Raw genomic sequence first — 21,990 nt, forward strand, 5'->3', positions numbered from 1 at the left:
AGCTTTTGGCTGGCGCATGTAGTATTTAGTTTCTGTTGCTGATTATGTCAATCTCACCGTGCTCGCCGACGTAGTCAATCAAGACTCAGGAGGATGGAGATGGAAAATACTGCAGCCACGTGACTTTCAATAAAGTTGCGCTTCCATTTTGGGATTATCAATTTCACCCTTTGCCAATTCACCCTTGTGTTTGTGAACAACACTCACAACGATCGATTGCGTATCGCTAACCATGGCGGCATCTAAGACGATCCTTGACATTCGTGGCAAACAGTTGAAGCTTGAAAAAGCTGCTGACGTTGCCCCCTTCATCACTGGCGTCGACCCTACCAAACTCACCGCTATCCACCTTGGAGGCAATTCTATCGGCGTGGACGCTGCCAAAGAATTTGGTCGATTCCTCGAGACTGCGGACGTGCTTCAAGTGCGTGATATTATTCATGGAATTCATACCTAAGGATCGTCCCCCACTGACCCGTGTACAGCTTGCAGACTTGGGAGATATCTTCACGGGACGTACTATCGAGGAGATCCCTGCTGCTATACAAGCACTCCTCGATCCACTCTCACACAAGACCTCCCTTCGAGAGATAAATCTCAATGATAACGCATTCGGAGAGCGTGTTGTACCCTTCCTTACACCCTTCCTCGAAACTAATCACTCCATACGCGTCCTCCGCCTCAATAACAATGGCCTCGGGCCTGCTGGTGGCAAGAATATTGCAGAAGCTGTGTGCAAGTCTGCACCAACAGATGGCTCACGATCAAATCTTGAGGTTGTCATCTGCGGCCGAAATAGGCTAGAGGATCCAGGTGCTACCGCCTGGGCTAAGGCGTTCGAGGCACACAAGACACTCACAGAGGTGCAAATGCCCCAGAACGGCATTCGTATGGATGGTGTTGAAGCCCTTGGGCGAGGTCTTGTCGCATGCTCTGAATTGCAGATTGTCAATTTTCAGGACAATGCATTCATAGATGTGGAGATGGATGAAGAAGGCCGGAAAGCTGTTCGTGCATGGGGTGAGGCCGTCAAAACCAGCTGGCCAAAGCTACGCTTCCTAGACCTCTCTGACTGCATGCTCTCGAACGGGGAAGGCGAAGTGCCACCACTCCTAGAAGCTTTCAACGATGCGAATACGAAGAACCTACAGAATCTTCAGGAGCTACGATTGCAGAACAACAACCTCGATGCCAAAAGCTACGAGGTCCTCGCCCAAGCCGTGACGAAGTTGACCAAGCTGAAACGGCTAGACCTGCAGGACAATGATGACGTTGAGGATAACGAACATCTAGATGACATCGCCGAACACCTGAAAGCTCACGGCGGCAAGCTTATCCGTACGGAAGAGGACGAAGAGGAGGAGGAAGACGACGAAGATAATGTCGAAGAGTCACCAGAGGAGGCTGAGGAAGCGGAGGAAATTCCTGCTCCACTGGCAACGGAGGAGAAATCAACCTTCGAGATGGTTGCAGACACACTCGCCAACCTCATGAGCAAAGTGCATGTTGGTTGAACCTCAAATTCTAATGTGTAGACCTTTTATTGTACGCCACAACTCCCGGATCGCAAATTACCATGTATACCAATTCTATCGTACAATAGCAGCAGTTAAGTATCTCGGTTTTCGAAAGGGTGTCAGAAGAGTAGAATGTACGCATTGTGTTCCTAATTCTAAGTTCCATTGAACCGAAAAAACCCTATGATACTGAACACGGTGTCCGGAAGGATTGAAGACGTACGCATGGGATAGCATCGTCATAACGCCTGCGCATCAGCTTTCAAACATCGACATCGGTTTTCCTTTTTCGTCTCTGGCATCCCGGACTCAACTATATAATAGGCATGCAGGATTAGTACATTATACTTCTATTTTCTCACTGTCTCATAGTGGGACCATTGCGAACTCGATACAATATTGAAAGCATACATTAAGGGTGTATGCATTATTATGGGATAGTCAATTGTACAATCCTGCTCGTCCTAAATATGTTTTATGATCTTGTGCTGTGTTGTAATGTGCCAGAAATTTCACTATTTGGTGCTACGAGATCATATTGAACTATCCTCGTCATCCAAGCTCGTGAAATCAATGGACACAACCTCTGCCAGCAACTTCAAGCATGAATACTGCATATAATCGTCTGCCATTGTGATGCCGGTGGAAGATTGTGAAATGTACACTATCGTATCTTATGGTAATTCCATGTTAGTTAGTGGTGGCATCAGTGTACGAGGTTTTGGCAAAACCGACGCGGGAGTTGGTGGTATCGTACACAGAGTAGAAGCGCTCGAGGAATGTGTAGCCGTTAACGAAATCAGACACTGAGCCGCTGGCCGTGCCAATGTCAGTAACGATGAGATATATGGCGTTGCTACTACCACCAATATAGGTGTTGAGAGAACGAGGCCAGATTTGGGCGTTAGGGGTGAGAGTGTAGGTATTCTGTGCAAAATGGTGAACAAGAGATGTGAAAGCTGACAGAAATGGTGTACACTGCCAATATTGAAGTTCAGGTTCTTGAGGGCACTATACTGGGCGGAAGAAAACGAGGAGAAGACCAGTTAGTAAATCCACAGTAGCGCCGGTTTCAGCCTTGTACTTGGTGTAGGCATCTATCGAACGCTGATTACACCATGATTACTCGCTGCACTCCAGATACACACCGGTGGCAACGAAAATATAGGTGGTGCTAGTATCGACGATACCAGCAGTATTGGACAAGATCATCGTGGAGCCGTAAGTGATGCTCTCGTTGATACCCCAATAGGTCGATTCAGGGTTGGTGGTAGTGATAGGACTGAAACAAAACAATTACTATCAGTCTGGATTGATCTAGGTGTTCAGGTAGCTTACGTGTATCCAATGTCGCCGGTGTACTTGAAGAAGTCAGTTCCACCAAAGGTGAGCTCTCCATTGGTGTTTGTCTTTGAAGTGGTGGGCTCGAAAAGGACACTAACGACCTCCTGAGAAATGGTGCCTTGGCTGTACAGATTGTCAACGACAGTCGGGATTGCCGTGTTCGGTCCATCTATCAGGGATCCCACCGTCAAGTCTACAGGCCCGATGCCAAGGACACCGTCAACACCGGCGGTGAAGCCCTCCGAATTAGAAGCAACACCAATCGACTGCTTGGCGATGGTGAGCCCACTACCGAGAGTGACGGTGTCGGTGTACTCAGTGCCTATAGATAATCGTAGGTATTTTCAACTTATGATGTCGTTGTATGTCATACCAGAGAAGATACCAAAACCGTAGTCGATCTCCACAGGCTGACCAGTGTTGATGCTGGTGCTGGTCTTCACATATGCAGTGCCGGCACCAACCCACGTGTTTGAGCTACCGGTGTCGACAATCAAATTGTCTTAAATAATACATGAGCAGCCGCATGTCTTCTCAGTGTTGAACTTACATATTGTGGCGGGGCTGCCAACACCAACTTTTGCGATATAGTTCACAGCAACATTTGTCACAGGAGGGCTACCAAGATGGCGGCAGTCCTTAATGGCAGCCACGCGAACTTTATCGTGCTGCAAGAGGCTAATAGGACCATCGGAGACATTCAACCGCCTGGCAATGGGGAGGGTGATGAGAGAGTCGCGAACTTCAAAAGGCGTTGCCGTGATGGACAAAGCCAGGAGAATAATTATCAACAAGGATGGAGCGGGGAATATGGCTTACTGGAAAGCAATATCGTACTCAGTGGCCCATTATATATGCGGACGCAAACGCGAATGTAGGACACTTAAGCCACGTATGAAACTTTCATCCTCGAAAAACCGATGACGAAACAGTCGCGGTCCGAGTGATTACAAGTGGAAGGATTCGACTTCTCAATAAAATGTGACAAGAGGTTCGTTTTTGATCCCAGGTGGCAGGAATTTACAACTCGTTTACCCATGGTTCACTGTCTCGACAGAGACGCTCACCCATAATGAATACACCTTCGACGGCAGATCGTTGGTGCCAAGGTTGGTGTAGCAAATGTTGCTGAGGAGAGCGGTTGTCCAGGGTGGTCCCTGGTTGTTCCGGGCCTGATGATGATCGAATTGTTGAACGCCATTTGCCAGCTCAGCACAAAGCCATGCAATAGAATGATGCTATCGATAAGATGAAGCTTGCAACTTGAATGGCTCATTTATGCAAGTGGAAAAAAAATTGCCGGAGGTTCGCATCACTGCGGAGAGCCACGGAGTCCCAACTCGGTCCCTCAACCACGAAGGAAACCAGTGCACACTGCAAATAATTACTCTCCAGCTGTTCCGAATGAAATATAGGTAGAGTTGTGAGCTCTGAAGTGCGTTGTACACTACGGATCAGGTGATAGTAACCGACGTCAAGTTGTCTAACCTTCAAATTTGTATTCACGCGTAGCCTAAGAGAACTTGAAGATGATCATGAGAGGGAATGGACGTGATATTCATTAGCTCGAATCTTTGAGAAGGGTAGTTGTTATCGAGGGAGGAACAATTGAAGGAGAGGAATCAGAGGATGGAGATTGTGAGTCATGTGAACGAATATTACTTTCAGAGAGACAAAGAATCAAGGGGGCGGTTGTTGTCTGGCAAAGGCGCGCGCGTGGATTCCGCGAAGTCCGAAAGAGAGCTCAAAGTTCAAAGCAGTCCAAACACCGCTCAATACTTGCTTGAGTCATCGTCATCATGCAATATCAATGATCATCATCGCGCTGCCCGCCACCAGTGACGACGAATGCACCCCACTCGCCTCTCCGCCACCTACTGTTGGAATGCTACATTTGTGCTTTCAAAATCCACATTATCAATAGGCACCCCTTGTTGCCAATGTCCCGCCCAACTGCCCTTCTTACCCACCACCTTCCTTTCCTACCTGCCCAGTGCCCGAACACCTGCCCGCCCCGCCCTGTTCCCTATCAGCGTACACACACCTGATAGCTGTCATTGCAGGAAGCAGATCTCACTTTTCTTGCAACATTATCCCTGCGGGAAAGTTCAATCGGCTTTCTCATTGATTGTACCACTTGCGGCGGCGCTGTCCCAATCACGATCTGTATCAGTGCCCAGAACGGCAACTCTAGAAAGCCAATGTCAAGGGTACGTCCTCTGATCCGTGCGCAAGGGTTGACTGGTGTGCTAGCCTTCCCTGCCAGTATCCCTCATCTTTTGAGCACGACGCTTTCAATCCTTAGAAGTGCAGTTATTCCGAAAAATGCATTGGTCAGTACTTTTTCGATTTCACTGACAGTATCCGCAGAATCTATGCGCACAGCCCTGATTAGACTCTGGAGCGTGGGTGAATGGAAACTACCTTGCCTACGTTGTCGGGTGGAAGCCGGAAGCGCTCATTGTCACGAGAATCGTAGACAACTTCTCGAACATGATAGCAAGGCTTGCACCGATGATCTGGCGGGAATTTTGCGTACACCGTATACTATTTTTGATGCGAAGCTTGCTGAATGCACGAGGATTGGTACTCATGATCATTGGTAAAAAGTATGTCCTGTATTCTAGTTACAGCAAGGTACAGAAATATTGCAAGTTATTCATCTGCCAAAAACATACCTTGTGTCATGAAGGCCATACTTGATCAGCTCACGGAGAAGGGCTTGAAATACATGTTTGTTACTAGGTGGTTTTGTTATAGCAGACGAAGAATTGGTGTTGGGTAAGGGAAGCATCAGCAAGTGCGAGAACAATGACAGCAGCTGCCTTTTTCTTCTTGGCTTAAGAGCCTGCAAGGCGAGTGTTGATTACCATAAGTAAAGTGAAGTACAGTACTCTACTATAGCGAACCCGCAAACCAGCTGCCTGGTTGGCAGGTTTCGATGGTCTAATTTTCTCTCACATCAATCGAACCTGATCAGCGAAAAACAAACTGAACTCAGTTGCCGAGCGGGGCCTTATGTTCTCTGATATATTTACTAGCCACAGCGAATACTAGTACCAGCAAACTTGTATAGATTAGGTATGCTTAAAATGTGTAGTCCTCAAAACAAAAGAATTCCGCGTCAGAAAACAGTGTAGGGACTGTCATCAGTTGGTATCAGCATCAGTGTATGCTGTAGTCGCAACACTGAGCTGCTTGTTCCCGGTGTCAAAGACAGTGTAATAGCGCTGAAGCCAACCAAATCCGTCTGGAATGCACATGGCATTTGTAAGACCCAGGCCCCAGCAAGATATTATGGGACGTACTTATGAAGTCCAGCCCGCTCCCGAATGAGGAACCAAGGTCAGACACAATGAGATAGATTTGGCCCTCTTCTCCTCCGAGGACGCTGTTCATATTACGTGGCCAGATCTGAGCATTAGGCGTAAAGTCGTAGGTGACCTGTTCCAATAAGTCAATCGAGGTTCATCGTATGAGATCAAAACTTACATTGCCAATCTTGAAGTACAAGCTTTGAAGATTGGTGTATTGTTGCGGCGTGATAGTCAGGAGACCTGTGGTCCTGATCCACATAAATAACAGAATATCCTAGGCTCATCGAGCTGAACTCACTGGTCTTCGACGGCACCAGTTGCCGTCTGATAGGCCTGGAAGGCCTCTGCACATTTCGGTGAGTGTCAAATATCACGGCGGGATATGCGTGCATACCAGTGGCAAGGAGAAGAAGTGTAGTGCCAGTGTCCACAATGCCGGCAGTCGTATTCAAGATTGTTTGGCCAGTGCCGTACGATACCGTTTGGTTGATACCCCAATACTATTCAGATAGATGATCGTCAAGATTAGTAAGCAGTACATTTTTAGGCAGGCTGTGATTTACCTGCGAGGCTGGGGAGGTGGTGGTAAGCGGAACGGTATTGAGTGTGCCAGTGTACCTGACATATGATGTCAGACAAGATCGAAACCAAAAGAAAGATGCCTTCTAACTTGGTGCTATCGGTCCCACCGAATGTGAGCTCTCCATTGGCTACGTCAGCACTCGAGGACGGCTCGTAGGAGATGCCGAGTAAATTGGAGGAGATTGTTCCCTGAGCGTATAAGTTGTCGGTAACCGTAGGTACGTCCGTCGTGTTAGACACGGTTCCCTCTGTAAGGTCTACGGGACCGACACTGCAAAGACATCAACACTACGAATCATTGCTTTTCAGACCAAATGTTACCCCAATATGCCATCAACGCCCTCGAACCCTTGCGCGGATGAAGCCACGCCAATGCTTTGGTTCTGGATAACCAAGCTTGACCCTAAGGTCACGGTGTCGGTGTCTGAGCCACATTTAGTTGGTGCTATTGTAGCCGAAAGAAGCAATCCTTACATTCTTCTCCAGACATAGTCCCCGAACCATAACTAACATTCTAAGTTCCAGACCAGTCTGTTAACAGTATCATAAGACTCAGAGCAGCTAGCTCACTATAGTGTTACCAGTGTCGTTACTGGAGCTTGTGGGATTGTATGGCAGGTCTGCGCCAACCCAAGTATTCGAACTACCTGAAATATTGTTGACAAATAAATAAGTTCCGAGCTCTTCTACGTCACCAGTATTCCACTAACCAGTATCGATCAACAATGTATACTGGGTCGCTGGGTTTCCAACACCAACTTGCATGGTGTAAGTGACACCTGAATCGGTGACATCAATGCTAGTACTACTGCCGCTTGTGCCAGAAGGAATAGCGGATAGAGCGGTACCCAAGGGGGTATGGTGGGACTTGCCAGCCAGGAACTTCCGTGCGCGGGCGCGGTCACGCTCAAGAAGCTGCCTGGCACCACCTTTGGCTGCGCGCAGACGAGTCGCAAAGGGGATTCCACGGATAACGATGTGTGACATGGTTCGAGTGGTTTGAGATAACAAGTTGGGAAGACAAAGTGAAGACAACTGCGGTGAGTGACACTGTTTATATAAGTAGGGTTGGAGATGGGTGCTAAGGCTTCTAGGCATCACCAGTAGCCGGAGGATATATTGATAGACTGTAAAGCCCTGGCAGGGGAAAGAAGGACCCTTTCAAGAGGAGAGCCTCCCAAAAATAACCTTGTCGATTGACGTGTCATCATACTATGATGTATCGTGCCCCGAGGAACCACAACGACAATAACGCGAGAACAATCGTCATCAGAGGGAGTGGGAACCTATTGATAATTTATCAGAGCAATAATGGAGCGCCCCCCCGTACCATATCACCTGCCTGTCATGAAAGAGCCACTGGCCATGTTGCTCGCAGACAAAAGTGCCCCTGGCAGGATGCTCGAGGAAGAATTATTCGGTGAGGATAGTGGCAGAGCTTGAACGGTAAAGCAGGGTCGGTGAACCGGAGCTTTGCATGACCGTTTCTGATAGCGAAGCCTCCATCCGGTCTGAGCAAGACAGAGAAGGTTAATAATAGTTGCCAATCCGGGCTACTACGCCAATCGCTCGGTTAATCCTGAGAGCGGTTTTTCACGGTTTGGTGAGAAGTATTATGCTTTAGGCTGTCCGCAGAGATAAATATGGAGTTTTGAATACAGCTGATCTAGGTATTGGGATCCGAGTGACATTGTAATCCAGTGGTCCCCACACTTATGCACACGGCCGGCGATAGCTGCATTCCGGTCATACGGGTATACGTAGACCCCAGCAAGTCCAGCTCAAATATGTTTCGAAACTACCAGACGATGTCACCGGTTAGTAGTCTACAGCTTGGTTACCACTTTGTTCCTGCTGCCTTGACGGTGGTTGAGGTCCATAGGTAGAGTGAGAGCCATTTGGTCAACAACTGCAATACAGTACTGTTTGTCCCTCCAACCAGCTTCTAATTTACCCTGGCCCATTGCAGAGGGGGCAGTCCAAACTTCAACGTGAGCATTATGTCTTCCATGGGGATCAGTCAAAAAAACGTGATTCGCTGTATAATCCGACTGTCCGAGAAGCGTAATCCTGAGATGAGGGAATACGGGCCCTTGAATTCGACTGTCATGGTCACGGTCGGGAACCAACTAGAGAAGGGAGTCAATGTTCCGCGACTAGAATACAGGACCCAAACGAACCAATCCAATGTTCCGTGACTAGCTGGCTCTGAGTCAGGTAAGAGAGAAGGGAGATTGAGGAACATGTCCCCAAAAAATGGGATAGACGAAGGCTTGATTTCATCTTCTGTTCTGGTTAGCTCACACCATGCGCCCCATTCGGCGCCTCCTCCACCTATGATTTCAGTATCACCTCGAGTCTGGCTGCGCATGGCATTGCGCGCGAGGATGCTATGATCCATGGACCAACTCAGAAGGGAGTGAAACCTCCAGTATGCCTCATTCTATCTCGGACGGCCACAGAAGGATGATTGAGCAGGGGTAGACGCCGAGCATATGGAGATGGTGCTGCCAAGCTGCGAGAAATTCCATCCGGCACGGGAGTAAGATCGCCAAAGATAAGATGGGATGTCAGTCTGATGTGCCCCTGCTCACATGGTCAAACACACGGCAATCGCGGAGAGTGGGCGTGTCACTTACCCCCTGGGCGAGGTCCGCTGAAAGATTAGTGAAATTCTTCCCTATCTTCTGGACACTGACGCGTACTTCCGCAGCCCAACGTTTGTCGCGCGAAGAAAATGGGCGGATACGTGGATTGGATCTTTATGTACGGTCTCCAATTGAAATCGAGTGCAAGCTTCTACAACCTGCCCTAATGTGTAACCTGACGGGATGTCTAAGTTATTGCCATAAAACGACCCTTCAGAAGAGTAACATGCATAACCTCCTTGAGGAACTCTGAATACTTCCCTTCGCAATGAGCACACGACTAGATATAACTGAGAACTCACGACCCAATCACCCAACTACCATTTAACTCAGTCGCGTATGTAGCGGTTTCACTACACCGCGAGGTTTCCGAAACATACAAAGCTCGCACTAGCGGGACCATATAGTTTCGACGACTTGTCAAGTAGTTCAAAGTTGTCTCTCCTGGAAAGCCAGACTCCCAACGTTAGTGGAGTGTAAAGGGCTAATTAAGTAACAGTTCTCACACGAACCTCTGCCGGCTACACCCGTGTTCGGGCCTTTTCGGTTACAATCATTTTACACCTTTGTTAGAGGTTTGTCAATGATTCTCGCTTTTCCCCCCGTTATGCATGCTTCGGTGAATGCAGAACATGCTAGGAATAAGCAAGTCGGGGGCTGGCGTCAGCGCCACTACAATGCTATCGAGGAATATGAAACTTATAAACGATATCCCAGCAAATGACTTCGGCCCAATCATTGCTTTCAAGAGAATGATTCAAAACTTATCTGTTGGCATGCACTCACATATGAGCGTCATTGATTCGACCTCATCCTATGGTATCTGCTATCATTGCTGGACAGGCGCCCATGAAAGTTTGCAGTTCTCGACGAAAAACCATTACATGTGGTAGGCGTGGGAGGCTGGAAAGAGGACCTTCATCGGAGTTACGAGGTTCGTCTGTCTGATTGCATTCACATTTGACGGTGCAACCGTCTTGTCACTCCTACCCATGTCATAAGTACCATAGATAAAAGCTACATCCTATAGTTCCTCGGTAGTTCCGCAATTTGATCGAATCCAGGATACTCGGGAAGATTGAGCTGGAACTTCTCCTGCATTGCCCTGACAGTCGATATGGAGATCATTCCAGCGATCCAACTTGTCAACACTTACTTTGGCACGAAACGCCCTCCGAGGAAATGCCTTCCCTTGAAGTATTTTGCTCCTATCTTTGGCGCTGTCAAACTGAGCAGGACGTCAGGATTCAGCCCGACGCCTTCTGCATTTCCGAGTTCGACATCCCATCCACTTGGAATATCTACCGAGACAATCGGGAGCCCGGATGCAGATATAAGCTTCAAGGCATCGTCAAACGGTTGCCCGTACTGGCGGTTTGAACGAAAACCCGAAGATGGCATCCAGGATAACGTTCGAGGACTGGAGGACGCGAGGCAGCTCCTCAGCAGATGCTGGGGGTGGAATGATGGAGATGCCCATATTGATGCATTGTTTTGCAGGCGCTACTGGTCCCGTTAAGATACTGTATAGAATAGATAAAAACGCTCGACGATGTGGACCGACCTGATAGATGTCTTTGGAGCCTGGCTGTTAGGGGTTACATTTTGGGACTGTTACTTCACTAGGCGGATGTGACTTACCTTGGGCATGTATATCGTTGGCTCGTAACCAAACATTCCTGAGCAAATTCAGTACTAGAGTATGGGGTAGGTCACTCTGAGAACATACCAAGATGTCTAGCCGCAACTAATCCATCTCCTCCTTGGTTTCCTGATCCACAGCATACCAAGACTTTCGGATACTTTTCCTTGCTGTACACCGTAGATAGTGTTTGGGCGCAGGCTAACCCAGCCAGCTCCATCAACTGCAACGCAAATCATGCTTGAGCATTGTGTGCCGATACAGGACTGAAGCCCCGTGCCTGATCCAAACTGAACGCTCCAACCGCGTTCATAAGCTCCTCATCAATCTGTCCATCACTCGAATGAGCTCGTAGCCAACACGTGATGATGACGTTCTATGCACCTGTTGGGCCAGTTGCGCGGTGAGGAAACGGACGGACATGACTGATTTCTGGCAATGGTGGGAAGTTGAAATTCATGGAGAGTCCAAATCCAAATATAATATTGAATAATCGATAAACAACACATCAAAAGTGTCAGTGATGACAGTTATAACAAGATGCTGAGACAATAAAAATGATGACCGGTGTACAGTGAAAATGCAGTAGACCACAGTACAACAATAGCAAGAATATTAATGTCTTTGGATGGAGAAAAATTCGACAGCTCGCCCATGAGGTACAGTCAGATAGAAGCTGACTTAGCGCAAACCCGGCGATGCTCTTCCCAGTCCTTTTTCTGATGTTCAGGAGAACAATACTTCACCAACCGGCACTTGCTACACACAAGCCCATTATTGGTCGGAGTATCCCCACTGTCGGCGCTGCTCTGCGATCCTTCACTACTCTCGGGGTACTGCGACGTGTCTTCGTTGAAACAGATGTTGCAGTCGATCCAGTTGCACATCTCCCGAGATCTCACCTTCCTCCCATTTCGACGACCGCGCTTTATCGACAATACCGCTGCACCTTCGACGCCACGACGAGGAAAACGTATCATCTCGCAGTCGTCGTTACAGCACGGGTTGGGACAACCACTAGGAAAGTCAAAGAATATTTCTTCTGATGGAACAAACAGGGGGTGCGTGAATAAAATTTGGGAATATGAAGTGGTCTGATGGGAGAACAAGATGATGAAGGGCGGTCGTTTCTCGTGGAGAATGGCTCGGAAAGCGATGTCGATCTGAGGAAAGCATGGTGTGCGCCGTTGTTTGAGAAGAGTATGGCTCAAACGCATATCTGGGACCAATAAATCAACATGAACATGCGGACAAGCAATAGATTCATGGTCACGAACGATTGTACTGGATCTCGTTCTCCATGCTGGGTTTACACGTGCGCCCGAATGCATGTCGACAAACGAGGTTGAAGTATTCCGTTACATCGTCCATTTCTTGGCGTTTCATGTCTGTGACAATAATGTATACATCATCGCAGCCAAGGTCATGCATCCCTCTGAGCATCATCAGCTCAGGAAGCTAAGATTATCCTCAGTTACGATAATCAAGATCTGGTCAGATAAATTCTTACCATAGTAAATACAACAGGCATCATGGACAATTTTCGGTCTTGCATTGACCTATGGTGATATACATGTGTTGACCAGGTGCGATCCAAAGGAATCAGACGACCGGTGTCGACTGTACGACAGAAGATGTTTTCTGGAAGGAAATCTCCTTTATTCCAGACGAGGACTTGGCGTCTAAGAGAATTTGCGGCATGTTTTCGCTCCCTGACACCTTGAAACCATTCCCAATACGCGTCATTGCGGTGTTCAAGCCACTTGTCAATTAACATGTCTGTAGCATCATGATCGAGTGTTTTGCATATCAGCTCACTCATCGAGAGGGTGGGCTGTGATAGAGCCGAGTAATGCCTTTTCACCATGGCTGAGCGTGGTACAACCTCCGATAAATTTGCTTCCCTGTCGTGAGCGCAACGAAAGGAAGATGGATGGATGATGCAAGGGGCCTGTGAAATAGAGTGCTTACGGCAAGAAGTACGAACAGGCCGGCCCTAACCCGTTCCAAACTGGATGACTAAGAACTGTACGTTACAACACCTCGCTCTAGCCGTAACTTAAGCCTGTGTAAGACTGTCAATTTGCTCATGATCATACAGTCCTTCTTCGTCCAACTCAGACGGATCGCTCACTATCTGGCATTGAACGTTAAACACCTGCAACTACCAACCAACCACAGCTCAAAGTCACAGTGCTTGCCAGAGCACGATAAGGAGAAATATGTACCAGCCCGACTCCCCCCATAAGATGGTCACCAACTCTCGTTCCTAGTGACAAGCTGCATGACATGTTTTGGTATGTGCGCAGGCGGCATCTATGGCATCATTAGCGGAAACCTCAACAAAAACTGACAACTGCGAATTTTACCTATAATGAGACGCAAGGGCGAAGTTTCCGAGAGACCCTCTCCTGCGGTAAGCAGAACACCAAGGTTCTCGTGTTCTTCTATCTTCCTTCCACAAGTACCCTGCCATGTCACCACCGTGCGATATCGTGCGGGAAGATAACCATTACGGAAAATATGGTTGGTGAGGTGAGCTATAATTTCAAGCTTTGCCTCCTGGGCATGGCTAAATTTCACGCGCTGCGTCACGGCGGGCGCCGCATTTTTGTGAGTATAAACATAACTAAACCACAAATGGGGCGGACAATCGGCTTCCCAGGGTAAGGATCTACTTTCGCATCAAAATTTGGTTGCTCACCAATGATCAGCCTAAGAGCCGATTGGGGGCATTTGCCTTCGCCCTCTGTCAGAAGTTCTTCCACGGCATGACTTGGGTTGAGCCGCTGCCCGCTATGGTTCTCCCAATATGACAGCGACCGATGCTGGGCCTCAACGAATCCCTGGCGGAACAAATGCTCGAGCACATCCTCCAAGTCAGTTAACTTCTCATTCTGAAACTCAAGTTCCACCAACTGAGTCGTCGCTGGCTTGTTGCAGCGTGACGCTTGGTGATAAGTCAACCATAGCTCGTTGTGGGTCGTCATGAGCAAGCAGATAGAGAAGAAAAGTGAGAGTCGGACGATGGCTATGGCTCGAGATACGACCCATCAGCTTTTATATAGTTTTCTCTAGGCGTGCTAAAGGTTTTAGTAAAAACATTCCTTCCGCAACGCACCGACCATGAGCCCATTAGGAGTGATGAGTACCTTCTTACGGTACCGAAGTTCCGAACAACTTGGGTACGTAACGGAAGAACGTAATGCTGCTACAAATTTGCCTGACTACCCGAGCAGCAGGAACAACGGCGGAAAAAAACCTCTTGACCACAAACAGCACAACTTTCAGGCGCTCGCCAACGCCAACGTGATTGGCAACGACGGTTCGTCTACATGAAAGTTGACTGTTGCCATCTAAACCAACGTTCATTACATAATCATAACATCTCTTCAATGCGCGCTCATCTGATTCCCAAGACGTTGGTCAAGTTTTATCAGTGCATGCGCCCTCCACCGCACCAAACTCTACTCGTCCGTCACTCTCCCTGCCCTCGTCCTTCTCCGGTAATTGAAGGTACGCATTTCGTATGACCGCCATCGCCCTTCTCCGCCAAACTCGTTCCACATTATCCCGCCGACAACGCCGGACACGCCGTGACTCACTGAGTTATTCAACATCGATGTCTTAACCGCATCTCCCCCAGGCATGGAGGATGTGCTGCTCGTATCTATCGGTATCATCAAAACATGAGCCTGCGCCACCACCGCCATCAAGCATCACCATCCTCGCACTCACGAACAGCAACAATGACTTAGCCGTGTTATCCGTTTCAGGATCCTTCATTGAAGTTGGACGAGCTTTATATAAAAAGACTTGTCTCCATTTTGTTTGCTTGGAAATAACAATATCTCGTGTCTCCTTGTTTTGTGTGTTGTCTTCCTTAGTTAAAGAGCAACTAAATTTGTATCTTCCGTTGGACTAGGGGTCCCAAGGGCAGGAGTCACACCAAGATCTTTCCATAGCTTAGTCAGCGAGTAGCATAGGTTCCAGCCTGTCCATAGCGTACTAATCATCATCATCATCGCTTGTTAGCTTTGCTCTAGGCTCAGTCCACTGGCCCAGACTGGCCCCTGCTCCACCGTCTTATACGGTTTACCGAGTATAATAAGGCTAAATAAGTACTCGCGACATTTTCCTGATGGCTGGACGAAAGTAGGAAGTGGCGGAAGGGCCTTGGAGGTTAGATGTGGTAGGCGGAGGGTGACTGCGATAGTAAGGGGAGTGGTGCTGGAGGTCAAGACCTCTGCTGTAAGTGAGGTAATGCACGTATGCCGAAATACTTGGGCAGGGTAATAACAGGGCACCTACGTACTATGACTCCTATTTTACGCAAGTTTTAGGCGAGGCTCCACTAATATTGTATCAATTGAAAACATGACATGATTTTACGTCGACGCTTAAAGCGTTCCTGACCCATCAAAGCGAGCCTCCGACTCGGAGGGCTGTAGCCGGAAACGAGTACAATCTTGGATCCGACGTAGTCCGACGAGACGAGGCCAGAGTACGTGTGAGAAAAAACGGTCAAGTGCCGATCAGCGTGCGAGTCGTCACGCGCATTGATCTTTCACTACTGCAGCTAGTACTCGTAGCGTCGTCGCCTCAACTAAGCTTCAAGTTATACGCTTCAAAGCTTCAAGTTGAAGCTTGATTCGGGGCCAATAGAGTGATATCATACACTTGTCGGGGAATCGTCGGTAATGGGAAAAAAGCCTCACGCATGCCAGAACGTAAAGGCGCGCGGGAGCCTTCAAGTTGCCGCGACGTTGACAACTTGAAATACTTACTCTTCTATCACCGCCGCCGACTCCTACATGAAAATCCCACTTTTTTTCTTAGTATCCTGACGGGCCAAAGACCGTAAAGAATTTTGATTTTGAACTATTTGACAAGTCGCCATTGTCTAAATCTTCAGCTTGGCTTGGTGCGCGTGTGCTTCTAGCTTCATCTTTACTGTTTTGCTTTACTGTCTCTTTAGGTCGCTACTGAGTATCAACGGTCAGCAAATTTCAGAACGAAGCAGCATGCGTGTGATCCTCGGGTGCCATCCGTGACAGCGCCACAATGTTGGCATCTTTGATAACGCTGGGGCTTAAGAGGGAGAGACTGTCTTCCTTCTTTTTGGTCAACATAGGGGAGACCAGGGCTTTACCGGACCTGCATACTATGCACAGGTTATGTTCACACGATTTCCTTTGACAATAATCTTGCGATACTACCGCAGTTGCGTCGCTAACAACCCCCGCTTACTTGGAGCCTTCCCGTATGTTTTAGATCTTTCCGCGATAGTATCAAAGGCGCGGATATTTTGCCCTCAGGTATTTATAGACACGATATCTTTGTGACTACGCCTTCTCGCCTTCGATCACGATCGTGCACATGTACATACTCTGGACTGTGCCGTCACCGAGCTCAATAACCCCGCAACGACTTGTCTAGCAACAGGAACGCTCAACCGGCTGGTTCATGTGCTGTTCTCCCTGGTAGTTTGTAGTCACCTGTGACCTATCATGAGGTTTGATCATTTTTTTCTCTGCAGATCGAGGCACGAAGTCGCCGTGATTATTCCAATACCAGCATCGGTACGCTTTCGCGTGTCAGTCCTATTAAGCGAGTGTACGAGTGATGGGGGCTGTATTTTTCCTCTTGCCCGCCATCATCCATGTCCTCTCTACAAATCAGATCCGAGCAGTTTGTGTTTGATACGCCTCCACTTCATGGCTTGCCTGGACTGAAGATGACCGCCAAACGATACTATACCCCCTTTTCAGACTCGCAAGGACTGACACTTCTGTTTGCGCATGGAATCGGCTCGCGTCAGTAAGCTGGTGTTTTCTCAAGTACATGTGTGACTGACTGCTGTGGATTGTGTAGACAAGGAACATTGGGAACCGATGCTTCGCTATCTGTTCTCCCACCAAAACTTGCAGCAGCCAAGTCGTATACGTGAAGCCTGGTGTTTCGACTGGTTGAACCATGGGGACGCTGCTGTAATAAACAAGGCTGCACTCGAGCGCCGCTCGCCGGGGGACGTTTGTGAGTCCGATGACGGAACCCCTTGCCAATTTCCTCATATCTACACCAGCTATAGCAGAATGGGCAGCAGCGATTGCGTCCTTTGTCAAATCACCGTTTCTCAGGGGCCACAGGCTAGTTGGCGTGGGGCACTCGGCAGGTTCCAGTGCAATGTCAGTCAAACCCCGTTTCCCGCACTTTTTGCAGAAGCTGATCTCAACATCAGAATACTCTCTACACGCGCATTTCCCATGCGCAATCAACCCTTCGTTGCAGTGTTTCTCCTTGAACCTTCGATGCTTACGCGCGAATTGTGGACGTCTCACCTGATGGAGAGAGAAACATTAATGAGAAGGAGCATCAGAGCTACTCTCCGTCGACGTAGTGTGTTTGATACTTGGGAAGAGGCGGCCGATCATTATCGAAAACGGAAACCTTGGGCAGGATACGATCACGAGGTATTTGATATCTTTGCAGTGAGTGGTTTTAGTATCTACGAAATCCGGATCATCAAGCAGTTGACCGTATCTAGCAACACGGTTTTCACTCGGTTGGTGTACAAGATGGCAGCAAAGAGGAAACGAAAGTCGCTCTTAAATGCGATTTACACCATGAAGCGCTTGCTTATCAGGACGTCGAAAGCCATTTTGAAGCTACCGACCAGTATACCCGCCTTTGTCACGTGGTTCCTGTACACATTGTGTTCGGAACCGTTCATGATTACATGTGAGCAGTATTCAGCGTGGTTTTAAATTTAACTTCTCCTGATTCGCTCCCTTCTAACAGTCCATCTTATTTCCAAGACTGCATGACAGACGTCACACAGGGGAGATCTCCAGCGTCTGTGAAAAGGGTTCCTGGAGCTGGCCATGGCGTAAGCCATCCAAATTTGATGGCTGAGCGATCAATTCTCACGTATAAACAGATTCTTCAACAAGCTCCCGAAGGCCTTGCAAGGGCCGTATCTATCGGTCTGAATTCAATCACGAGGGATTCGACTCCGCATCTCCTGCATCGACTGTGATCGTCCGGAACTTTCGTGAATACCCAATGATGCATATGTAAAAAGATTACGGACTGCTCGAATACGCAAGCACTCATGTATCTTTGCATTGAGTATTGTTAGAGCAAGCTTTTCGTATAATGCAACGCTACGTAGCTAGCTATAACGTACTTACACTTCCAATAGAGGAAATCATTACTTTCCAAGTCTCCACATACCGTCCTTGACATTGACCAAGCCTTCTCTTCGAGCAGCTTCCATGAAGTTTCCAAGTTGTTCCACAGTGCGATCGTAGCCAGGTGCAAACTTGAGCATCGATTGTATTCGATCCAGCGGCAGTGAACCGAGATTTGTAAGCATTCCCTCAATGAACTTCGGGCCATTTTGCTGTAAGATCCACTGCGACAAGTGCAAACGACAACAAAGCATACCTTCCAGTACATTTTCATCTGTTCGGCCTGTTGCTGCTGCACGCTCATTACCGGCGGTAACTCCCCCGCTTCTGCTGTTGATTAAGATAAGTGACAAGGATATACTACGTCGAAAGATGGACGAACCAGGCTTAGGTACTTGTGGTCTACTTCCTGGTGTAGGACCCTCGGCAACGCTAAGCAGCCGGAAAACACCCTCCGAGTCTTCTTTTAGAACATGCATGTCTACCCAAGTAGCAAGGGCTTTGACAGCTGCATTTCGGTTGATGGAACCAGATCGGAGGACTAATTCATCTACTGTCCATACGTCTGTTGCAGGGTTAGTGTTGTAATGCGGCTTTGAATGTTCACTTACCCTTCTCAGAAAAGAGTTCAATGAATGCCGCTTCCAGGGGAGGCACGTCAGCTTCCAATGTCCTGTCTTCGAGCTCGAGTTGAAGATGAACCCGGCCAAGATGTGGTAACCAACGGAGGACCTTATCAGGTTTGAATACAGAGAATTCTTTGGCATATTGCTCTTGCAAGCTATACTAGTTCAGAACCAGGAGCAGTTACAGGTAAAGGACATACATCTGAAATTGCCCAGGCATGACCATGCCACTGGACTCAAGTGCGGGCCAGAAATGTCGAGATATAATCGTGGGATGCATGAAACTCTGTGCTTCGAATAGTGGCTTCGTATCTTGTCATGTCCATAACAACAACTTACCGCTGTCTGCGATTGCACATGTTGGTCTATGCGGCGCGAATCTGTCATATCTCGCAGCATGACTTCGCAGACCTGCAACGCAGCTTCGCCAAATCGAATCTTCAATATCTCGACATTACGACGCTGCATGCACCTTCTTGAGCATATCTACCATAGTCAGTTAGCTGGTGACTAACCTCGCGGTCAAAATTTCCATCTTTCACCGCCAGCAGGCGTTGTGCTAACAGTACTTGCAGTTCTTTAATGAACAGGTCCTTCGTATCATATATGCTGACTATAGTGCTGATGACGTCGCTGGACTTGCTCGCGCGAAAATCCGGCCCAGCATCAATGGGTTCAGGATTCCACTCAGGGTCAGAGTAATTCTCCATCTCGGGTTGTTGAAGGGGCTGAATGGGATCGTTGTCGTCGACAAGCGAGTCCCCACTCTCGCCGTCTCCAACCAAGCTTGCTACTATGCATCGTATGGTGTCAGGTCGATCTCTGACCAAACATGCAGATGTCATCAGCTGTTCCCAAGTCCAACTTCGCGTGCACGTACCGGAGGTACCTTCTTGTGGGATCAGCCACTTTAAATAGGAGTACTCCAGGAGGATCGACAATTCTGAGACACTTGATCGTCGAAACATAATGCGTCAGAATATCTTTCGTATCTGCGCCCGGGTGAAGGAGCCGCTTATTGTTACTGAAAGTTACAATCAAAGTCATTGCTGCAGTTGACAACGATGAACCACAACGTACGCTTGCCGTAGTGCCTGTACGAGGTCTGCACGTTGATCGACACGTGCCAAACACTCCTGCGTGTACAACAGAATATTAAGAATGTATTGACCACAAACATTCATACCAACCTTTAGGTCCTGGAGGGCGCCTGCAGATTCCGGGAAATCGACGATGATGTCAAAAATTTCCTTCGTCCTGCAAATGAAGCTTTCACAACTTAAGGCTAAGATAAATGTTCTCACCTTAGGTTGCAAAGTGTCTTATGCATATGGAAGTCAAACCTTGACCCTACGCCTTGCATCATTGTCTTGGCCTCATCCGCTGAGTGATTTGTGAGTCAGCAGCTTGGACGACTGAAGTGAATCACCATTGGTTGCTCCTCGTGCAAATGGATACAGCATCCATGGCACAATTTTGTCGATCATCCAACCCCGAAGGGTCGCAAGCATGGGTTCTGACCACTTTCTGGCACATGTTTCTTCTACATATGATTCAATGAACTCGTATCCTATACTTGCGATAAGGGTTTCGTAGCGGTCGATGAGGCTAAGAGTATCAAAGGCTTGCCACAGGACGCGGTCTTGAGGGTCCTGCGACTGGGATACAGTACGCTGCAGCGTTGCTGAAACAAGAGCTTTGATTCCCCGAGCGAAAGATGGAGGAAGAACAGAAAAAATGTGAGTTTGGAACGCAAGAGTGTAGGCGGATATCATTGTTGGTCCCAGACTAGGGTACATCAAATATATGTTAGCCTTGGTAAGGTACACGGTACGTACTCTGCAGTTGGTTTCCACGCGTTGTACCACTCGACCAAACGATACACAAGTGATCGTATTGCTTCTGGGTCGGAATTACTCTGTGATGAAGCATTGAGCGACACCACAATTGCAGGGATGCAGAAACTTTAACCTCGTAAAGCGTCATATATGCCTCAACTTCTCGGGTGATCAAGTGTTGGCTCTTTCGCATGTCCTCTTCATCCCTCAGAAACAATGCAACATCATAAATGAGCAGTCTCACCAAGGAAAACCTCCATCATGACAGGTAACCTCCTGCACTCGCTGACAACGCCAAATGCTGCCCTCACTTGATTCAAGTCTGATCGAGACTCAGCCATAATCAGTGAAATGCTTAGATTTACCGACCATATTGCTTTTGTGGCGCAGGATCGCTCAAATCTCGTGGTTTAAGAAACTCTAGTGGCCAGAGTCCATGCCTAAATGCGAAGTTGGAATATTTATGCATGGTAATTCCAACGACATACCTCGCTGAAAGCCAGTAAACCAGATATTCCTGGCTCGTTGCGATTAAGGCGGTTGAATGACTCTTGCCATTTTGCCGCAACTTGAGCTCGCACAGCAGCCGATGCCATCACGGTTAAGCAATAAATGCGGCTTGTACTTTGTGCAGTCTTCGGTTGGTAATATTATTACGTAACTAAATGTTGTTCGTTCAACGTTCTTTCACTGGCAGCCCGTGCATTAATCAATTCTTTCCTCGTGGCAGTTTTCATCGAACAGCCTTATTAAATATGAAGTTCACCGATGTTCCTGCCCGCTCATGAATCAATTCCTTCCTCATGGCGACGTTCACGTTCAGCGCTGATGTCCGGATGTGAAGGAGGGGAACGCATCATCTTCTGTTGACATGAAGTGTGGCAGCCCAATAATAGTATTGAGAGGAGACACATATTAGGGAAGTAGTCAGCTGCGCCCATTTTGAACGTTGAAACAATCGGTGAGCACTTGAGCACTTGAGCGTCGACGTGAGCCTATCACGACATGTGCTTTGCTATTAAACTTATGTTAACGTTCTACACGATCGATACTGATTTATAATCTAGCGGATTCATAATCACCACAGGAACGAATGGAGAAGTGTCCGTTGATTTGTGCATGCCGTGAAGCAGAGTGGAGTAGGTCTCGTGCGTGTTGGTTGGTTGGTCTAGACTTTCCTCGAGGCTTACTATGTTGAAGATATCCATGCCATTCCCAGCGCTCTACAGGACCTCGGCATCAGTGCCTTGTGTCTCCAGCAGCCTTTCACTGTGATATCATGG

At 48.0% G+C, this 21,990-nt stretch overlaps 9 protein-coding genes across 9 annotated transcripts; 2 read left to right on the forward strand and 7 right to left on the reverse strand.

The window, feature by feature from the left end:
• The first annotated feature begins 173 nt into the window (after positions 1-173).
• On the forward strand, positions 174-1,696 carry DFJ58DRAFT_805325 (uncharacterized protein). Its single transcript, XM_041391099.1, has 2 exons — positions 174-424; positions 486-1,696. Exons 1-2 carry the CDS (start codon positions 233-235, stop codon positions 1,512-1,514), a joined length of 1,221 nt encoding a protein of 406 aa, XP_041240147.1. The 5' UTR covers positions 174-232; the 3' UTR covers positions 1,515-1,696.
• Positions 1,697-1,933: 237 nt separating this feature from the next.
• Positions 1,934-3,932, reverse strand: DFJ58DRAFT_916085 (aspartic peptidase domain-containing protein; the record flags this gene model as incomplete). Its single annotated transcript, XM_041395465.1, has 7 exons — positions 1,934-2,444; positions 2,535-2,614; positions 2,666-2,799; positions 2,856-3,183; positions 3,235-3,363; positions 3,412-3,675; positions 3,929-3,932. The coding sequence occupies 7 exons, from the start codon at positions 3,930-3,932 to the stop codon at positions 2,208-2,210; spliced, it is 1,176 nt and encodes a 391-aa protein (XP_041240148.1). The 3' UTR covers positions 1,934-2,207.
• Positions 3,933-5,828: 1,896 nt separating this feature from the next.
• Positions 5,829-7,744, reverse strand: DFJ58DRAFT_854813 (acid protease; the record flags this gene model as incomplete). The annotated part of the gene is made up of 11 exons (XM_041393875.1): positions 5,829-6,111; positions 6,170-6,305; positions 6,354-6,426; positions 6,477-6,522; positions 6,573-6,678; positions 6,742-6,796; positions 6,849-7,031; positions 7,082-7,184; positions 7,235-7,274; positions 7,331-7,403; positions 7,467-7,744. Coding segments are annotated over 11 exons (1,194 nt in total), but the record flags the coding sequence as incomplete, so codon positions are not given.
• Positions 7,745-8,359: 615 nt separating this feature from the next.
• Positions 8,360-9,865, reverse strand: DFJ58DRAFT_805344 (uncharacterized protein). The gene is made up of 7 exons (XM_041391100.1): positions 9,730-9,865; positions 9,480-9,595; positions 9,400-9,447; positions 9,187-9,346; positions 8,941-9,112; positions 8,791-8,852; positions 8,360-8,744 (listed from the first exon to the last, which is right to left on the reverse strand). The coding sequence occupies exons 1-7, from the start codon at positions 9,809-9,811 to the stop codon at positions 8,587-8,589; spliced, it is 798 nt and encodes a 265-aa protein (XP_041240150.1). The 5' UTR covers positions 9,812-9,865; the 3' UTR covers positions 8,360-8,586.
• Positions 9,866-9,969: 104 nt separating this feature from the next.
• On the reverse strand, positions 9,970-11,473 carry DFJ58DRAFT_854815 (YjeF N-terminal domain-like protein; the record flags this gene model as incomplete). Its single annotated transcript, XM_041393876.1, is given in 8 exon segments — positions 9,970-10,513; positions 10,565-10,746; positions 10,766-10,911; positions 10,969-10,996; positions 11,050-11,087; positions 11,138-11,273; positions 11,331-11,378; positions 11,435-11,473. 8 exon segments carry the CDS (start codon positions 11,471-11,473, stop codon positions 10,426-10,428), a joined length of 705 nt encoding a protein of 234 aa, XP_041240151.1. The 3' UTR covers positions 9,970-10,425.
• A 36-nt stretch (positions 11,474-11,509) lies between these two features.
• DFJ58DRAFT_805354 (uncharacterized protein) lies at positions 11,510-13,011 on the reverse strand. Its single transcript, XM_041391101.1, has 3 exons — positions 12,561-13,011; positions 12,328-12,508; positions 11,510-12,269 (listed from the first exon to the last, which is right to left on the reverse strand). Exons 1-3 carry the CDS (start codon positions 12,915-12,917, stop codon positions 11,716-11,718), a joined length of 1,092 nt encoding a protein of 363 aa, XP_041240152.1. The 5' UTR covers positions 12,918-13,011; the 3' UTR covers positions 11,510-11,715.
• Positions 13,012-14,232, reverse strand: DFJ58DRAFT_805356 (uncharacterized protein). Its single transcript, XM_041391102.1, has 3 exons — positions 13,755-14,232; positions 13,420-13,707; positions 13,012-13,366 (listed from the first exon to the last, which is right to left on the reverse strand). The coding sequence occupies exons 1-3, from the start codon at positions 14,038-14,040 to the stop codon at positions 13,320-13,322; spliced, it is 621 nt and encodes a 206-aa protein (XP_041240153.1). The 5' UTR covers positions 14,041-14,232; the 3' UTR covers positions 13,012-13,319.
• Positions 14,233-16,712: 2,480 nt separating this feature from the next.
• DFJ58DRAFT_731831 (Alpha/beta hydrolase fold-1) lies at positions 16,713-18,089 on the forward strand (the record flags this gene model as incomplete). Its single annotated transcript, XM_041386094.1, has 7 exons — positions 16,713-16,866; positions 16,925-17,086; positions 17,136-17,238; positions 17,292-17,541; positions 17,598-17,791; positions 17,852-17,939; positions 17,991-18,089. The coding sequence occupies 7 exons, from the start codon at positions 16,713-16,715 to the stop codon at positions 18,087-18,089; spliced, it is 1,050 nt and encodes a 349-aa protein (XP_041240154.1).
• Positions 18,090-18,263: 174 nt separating this feature from the next.
• DFJ58DRAFT_717883 (uncharacterized protein) lies at positions 18,264-21,303 on the reverse strand (the record flags this gene model as incomplete). The annotated part of the gene is made up of 17 exons (XM_041384413.1): positions 18,264-18,440; positions 18,500-18,573; positions 18,626-18,808; positions 18,855-19,024; positions 19,070-19,155; positions 19,209-19,331; positions 19,385-19,691; positions 19,750-19,893; positions 19,950-20,005; positions 20,060-20,126; positions 20,174-20,252; positions 20,299-20,657; positions 20,708-20,787; positions 20,841-20,905; positions 20,952-21,029; positions 21,077-21,125; positions 21,196-21,303. 17 exons carry the CDS (start codon positions 21,301-21,303, stop codon positions 18,264-18,266), a joined length of 2,205 nt encoding a protein of 734 aa, XP_041240155.1.
• Between the last annotated feature and the right edge of the window lie 687 nt (positions 21,304-21,990).

The sequence above is a fragment of the Suillus subalutaceus genome, assembly GCF_016647625.1.
Source record: "Suillus subalutaceus strain FC151 chromosome Unknown DFJ58scaffold_112, whole genome shotgun sequence".
NCBI lineage: Eukaryota > Fungi > Basidiomycota > Agaricomycetes > Boletales > Suillaceae > Suillus > Suillus subalutaceus.